Source organism: Lutra lutra, chromosome 4 (genome assembly GCF_902655055.1).
Source record: "Lutra lutra chromosome 4, mLutLut1.2, whole genome shotgun sequence".
NCBI lineage: Eukaryota > Metazoa > Chordata > Mammalia > Carnivora > Mustelidae > Lutra > Lutra lutra.
In genome coordinates, this window is record NC_062281.1 from 172,463,626 (window position 1) to 172,469,751 (window position 6,126).

At 48.7% G+C, this 6,126-nt stretch overlaps 1 protein-coding gene across 1 annotated transcript in view; it reads left to right on the forward strand.

The window, feature by feature from the left end:
• The window catches only part of CSMD2 (CUB and Sushi multiple domains 2), a 619,562-nt gene extending 614,940 nt beyond the window's left edge, over positions 1 to 4,622 (forward strand). The window contains exons 70-71 of the mRNA XM_047727770.1: positions 12 to 227; positions 2,531 to 4,622. Coding sequence (XP_047583726.1) covers positions 12 to 171 — 160 coding nt within the window. The 3' untranslated portion in view covers positions 172 to 227; positions 2,531 to 4,622. The remainder of the gene's footprint in view (positions 1 to 11; positions 228 to 2,530) is intronic.
• The last annotated feature ends 1,504 nt before the right edge of the window (positions 4,623 to 6,126 follow it).

Here is a 6,126-nt window from a genome sequence, read left to right on the forward strand (position 1 = left end):
CTCATTCCTAGGAGAAGACCCAAAGTTCCGTTCAATGGCTATGCTGGCCATGAGAACACAAACGTTCGGGCCACCTTCGAGAACCCGATGTACGACCGCAACATCCAGCCCACAGACATCATGGCCACTGAGGCGGAGTTCACAGTCAGCACAGTGTGTACCGCGGTATAGCCTCCAGGCCTGGCTGCCACTGCCACCGCCACCGAGAGCCCCGCCTCCGGCAGCAGGTGAGGAGAGTGTGGGTGGCAGACACGCATACGCACGGGGACACCCTCGCCTACCAACCTGAGGGCGGGGGGTGGGGGAGGAGGGCCGAGCACCCATAGGGCTGTGTGCCAGACGCCAGGCTGGGGATGGCCCCCCTGTAAGGCGGCTCCTGCTGTTGTCCCCATTCATGGGAAAGCTGAGGTACAGGAAAAGGAATGAACCCGACCAAGATCACACAGCTGGTAAGTAGCAAGGGCGGAATCTAGTCCCAGTCCCAGGCAGGCTGACTCCAGAGGTGGTGCTCTTCTTAGCCTTTGGGCGTGGCAAAATACCCGAGTAGAACGTGCCAGCCAGGGCTCCCCGGAGAGAGGTGCCTGTGTGGATACACAATACATGCATCACATAGACACATGATACACACATAGACATCTCCACACAGACGTATGCATACCTACATCCACACGGGAGGATGTGTGCACATGTGCATATACCCATCCATAGATGGACACATATGTGTATGTATGTATTGTATGTATACATAGAGACAGACGTGTGGGGAGAGATTTAGTTTAAGGAATTGGTTCACATGATTGTGGGGCTAGAAAGTCTGAAGTCCACAAGGCAGGCCTGCAAGTTAGATATTCCATCAGGGGTTGATTTCTTCTGGATCCAAAGGCCATCTGGAGGCAGAATTCCTTTCTCTTCAGGGACCTCAATCTTTTCTCCTCAGGCCTTCGACTGATTGGATGAGGCCCACCTCTATGGGGTGGGTAATCTGCTTTACTCAAAATCTACTGATTTAAATGTTAACGCCCCTAAAAAAATTCCTTCACAACAACATCTAGACCTGTGTTTGACCAAAAAACTAGTGTTTGACCAGAGCCTTGTTGAGTTGACATGTCGAATTAGCCATCACCTAGAGCATAATGGATGGTTGACACAACCCCTGCCTGTTTCCAGTTCTCCCTGCCCTTCTTTGAGTCCAGTTTCTCCTCTAAATTATTTCTCTGGCTTAAATCTGAGCTTAAGTTGTAGGCATTAAGATAAATTATACGTAAAGAGAAAAATTATTTTCAGAATATACAAAGGCAACCATTGAACACAAATAATTAACTTACTGAGTTTTCTTACATCCTTTGACACCCATCTGAAACAAACATTTAAAGAAGGAGAAATTATTCCAGAATTCCATACTTAGTTCAGAGGTTTCCATCTTTATGAGCCCTCTGTACTTTTTCCTACTCAGAACTCCTACAAATAGAAAGCAAAAAGGAAAAAGGATAATCCCCTCTGATGACATAAATCAGGCCTTACGGGTGATCCGTAATGACTCTGAACCTGGAGTTCCTGAGTTACTGAACAGTGTAAGAGAGAAATCAGAATGTCCCCTGATCTGTGTAACCCCCCCCTCTCCAGCCCCCGCTCCCCATCTCAGGCTCCAGTGGGTCCCCACACCTGTGCACAATGTAGCAGCTCCAGGTCATGTGCCGCTGGTGGCTCCAAATCTAAGTAGCCCCCAGTGTCATCCCTCATCAGGGCTCTGGAATATTCCAACCATGCCACAGCTCCCCAGCGCGGCTTTTCTGGAGAGGGACGCACCATGTCTGCCCAGAGCAGGAGCACAGCGAAAACACAGAGTAAGTGTTTCTTGGCTCCGTGAGGGCATGTGTGAAGAACCACCCTGAACACACACACACGTTTAAAATGAGTAATTAGGTGATGAATTCAAATGAGGCCTAACAAGAACAGCTGAACCTGAAGTAGGAAAATCATGGAGACCTGTGGGGTCAGGGAGTCAGGGGGCAGGCCCATGGTATGGCTCTCATGGGCCTTTTCCTCCTTTAAAAAAAAATAACAATAACATTAAACATGATAGTTGACTTAAGCAACAACTTAAGCAACAACTGTGTTGTTGTAAAGATGACTATAATCCAGTCTGGACACATTACTGTATGCCCATTATTATTGTATTCATATTTTTTCCTCCCGATTTTGAAAGAAATTAAAATTAAACCATTTTCCTGCACCCCTAAAAGCATGGTGGCCCCTGAGCACTGGGTCTCTTGTGCCTAATGGGGAAGTCGATACTGCCAGGGAGAAAAAAGAATATTGGGAGAATGTGTATCCTGCGGTGTATGTTCCCCACTACACCCTGTCCTCAGCTCGGGAAGATCAGAGATCGAGTCTGCTAATTTACTTCTTTCCCCTTTATCCCTTTTTGCTTTGCCTCTTTTCTTTCACTTGCTTCTGCTCCTTGTCCCACCCTGCCCTGCCTCTCCTGTCTACAATCTGGGGTACGATCTGTCTGTCCCCCATTTTCCAGGGGACAGGCAGTCACCCCCTGAGCACAGTGCCCAGTGCCCATCTTCGTCTGTCTCTCTGCCTGTGTCTGCTACTGCTGGGACTCGGGCCCTCGCCCCGCCACCATCTGCACCCGCCACCCCGGAGAAGACTCCCACTGGGCCCTGACGGGGGGGCTGCAGACGGATGAAGGAAGCTTACGGATTTAAAATAGCAAAGCGTCCTGTGGGTGTGCCCGTGTGTGTATAGGCCTGAGCACACACAAACATGCACGCCTGTCCTTCATTTGAGTCCTATGGAAGAGAACACAGAAGCTTAAGAAAGAGAAACATGTATGAAAGATGCCCCATGTCCTGCTCCCCACAAACATGGAGAAGAGGTGAAGGGAGGACGCTCTGTCCACACCAAAACCAACACGCCCTGCCTGCCCCGTGTGTGAGGACACAGTCAAGGTGTTAGCCAGTGGCCAGCATGCAGAAACCAGTTGTCTGCCCATGGATGTTCTCATCGGCAGGGTGACAGCAAGGAGGACCCCAAGGGCAGAAAAACATCTGAAGAAGTACATTAGAAAGTAGCTTATTTTTTCCAACAGAATTTTATTGAGTTCTAATCCCAGTGAGTTAAAAAGTCATTTTGGATCCGGGGCAGCAGTGGGAACGAAGGGTGAGTTGGGGGAGGGATGGCAGGAATCTGGCCTTGATTCCAAGGGCAAGTCTGGCTGTCGACTGACAAGGAGAAAAGAAGGAAGTCAGTGGCCTGGACGGAGGCAGCCGAGTCTGCAGGCGTCTGGAAGGGGCCGGTACAGGAAAGCAAGCCGAGCCCCATGTCCAAAAAAGTAACGGCTGCCACGTGTTGAGTTTCTTCTCTGTGCCTGACACTTTCGGTGTATCATTTCTAGACCTTACAACACCCAAAATATAGAATTATTATTCTTGTCTTAGAAATGAGGAAAGAGAAGCCTGGAAAGGTTGAAGAGACATAAGCCACTCAGTAAGCCTGCGGTCAGGATGCCAGACCAGGTGGGTCTGACTCCAAAGTCCGCGACCCCAGCCGCTGGATGCCCAGGTCTAACAGGGCACCAGATATGGGGGGAGTAGGTACATCTCCGTGGCAGAACTGTGGCCAGGGCTGGTGGGCCAGGTAGGGGACCTGTGTGTCCTCGCTGGGCTCTGTTCTCTCCATCCAGCTGGGAAGCGTCAGGGAAAGGACCCGGAACCCAGGCCTCCTGGAGCCAGTGCTGGCCCCTGGCCCCCCACAGCCCCTCGCTGCAGCAGACAGAGGACCTGAGTGCTCCTGAACCAAAAGAATGCACTGAATGAAAGTCACATGCTCTCCAGTTCCTTGCAAGTAGGCTTGATTCATTTTGAGTTCCATCGTGCTTGGGTCATTACTGAATTCCATATACGTATTGTTGGGACACTAACAAGTTCAGGGATCAAACGGTGGCATTTAGAGCCATTTTCTCTGTCCTTGGGAAGGCCCCCCTGGGCTTACGCACCTGTGCACTTGTGACATGCTGGCCTAAGATATTCATATCACATAAGTGAAATAACGAATAGAAACATAAGGGAGTAGAGTGGCAGGGACACCCGGTTCTTAAGCAAATGAAGTGATCTGCCAGATGTTAAGAGGGGCTAGAGAACAGTGGGAGGTGATCAGTTTCCAGCAGATGGGACTGGGACTGGGACCCCCAGTGGCAGGAGCCCACGGCCGCCCACCTCTGCTCTGGGTCACCGCATCCCTGGGTTTGGCAGGAGAGGACCCACCCAGACACACACACTCACATGCTCATCTCTCTCTTTCCCTGGAAACAAATGCAGGAAGTTCTCTGGCTGCTTCCCTTCCCCATCCTTTGCTCCTCTCAGACCACACAGTGGACTCCTCCTGCAGCCCTGCCTCTCTCCCCACCCCTGTGTCCCCTTGTGGGGTCCCAGGAGATGCCCAAGGAGCACATGCCGGTGGGGTTCTCAGTCTGCCATGCATCACCTGTGCCCACCTCTGGCATTTTCACACCACCTTCAGAGGCTTGGAAGGAACCGGGGCAAACTAGGCCTTTCACTCTCCGTCCACACTCACCGTCATCCCATGAGGGGAAAAAAAAAAGTAAAACAAAAACAAAAAAAATCTTTTGTACAGAGATATATTTTTATTATACAAAGTTTGTACAGTACCAAAAAAAAAAAAAAGAAAAAAAGGTGTAAATTTTTTTTTCATTATTGTAGGTAAACGGTAGTGGAAGCCTTTTTTGTAAATGTAATAAAATGTATAAATATGGTTTTCAGAAAACATCAAGTACTGTAAATATGTAATCTACACACCTTCTTGGCTTGTCTGCAGTATATACATTTAATTTATCTGTCTCTGTATATGAGGCTTCCCCTGGGGTCCTGCATTATGGTACTTTCCTGAATTTGAAAGCAATTTTAAATTTTTTGAATTCAAATAAAATATAAATTTTTGCATTGGTTTCTTACATTTTAATGGCCTTTTTCATGGCTAAGGGCAAATGTTTCTTGGGGAATGGGAGGAGAGACATATTTGGGGCCAGAAGCCAAGAGTGGAAATGTGGAAATGTGGAAATCTACCATAGACAAAAATTACCACAAAATGGAGTACATACCTCATGTTGACTGAGCCACCCAGGCGCCCCTCAAAACTTAATTTTAAAACAGTCAAAGGGGGGACGCCTGGGTGGCTCAGTTGGTTAAGCAGCTGCCTTCAGCTCAGGTCATGATCCCAGCGTCCTGGGATCGAGTCCCACATCGGGCTCCTTGCTTGGCAGCGAGCCTGCTTCTCCCTCTGCCTCTGCCTGCCACTCTGTCTGCCTGTGCTCACTCTCGCTTCTCTCTCTATGACAAATAAATAAATAAAATCTTTAAAAAAAAAAAAAAAACAGTCAAAGGGGGCGCCTGGGTGGCTCAGTTGGTTAAGCAACTGCCTTCGGCTCGGGTCATGATCCCGGAGTCCCTAGATCGAGTCCCACATCGGGCTCCCAACTCCATGGGGAGTCTGCTTCTCCCTCTGACCTTCTCCCCTCTCATGCTCTCTGTCACTCTCTCTCTCTCAAATAAATAAATAAAATCTTAAAAAAAAAACAACAACAAAATAAAACAGTCAAAGGACTTGAACAAACATTTCTCTAAAGAAGACATACAGGTGGCCAAAAAGCACATGAAAAGTTGCAAAACGTCACTCATCCAATCAAGCATACAATCAAAACCACAGTGAGATGCCACCTCACAACCATTAGCATAGGCTCAGTGAAAAACCCAGAAAATACCAAGTGTTGGCGAGAATGCAGAGAAACTGGAATGTCTGTGTATGTGAAATAGTACAGCCGCTGTGGGAAACAGCATGGAGGTTCCTGGGGAAATGGGCTGCAGTATGATCCAGCTATTCCTCCTCTTCTGAGTGTATATGCAAAAGAATGGAGAGCAGGGTCACAAAGAGATATATGTACACGCGTGTTCACAGCAGCATATGGTGACGGCCTGGGGGTGGAAACAGCCCAAATGCCAACTGACAGGTGAGTGGGTGCGCAAGGTGTGCTGTATGTGTACAGTGGAGTAGTAGCCTTAAGAGGAAATCTTGACACATGCTGCCACATAGAGGAACCTT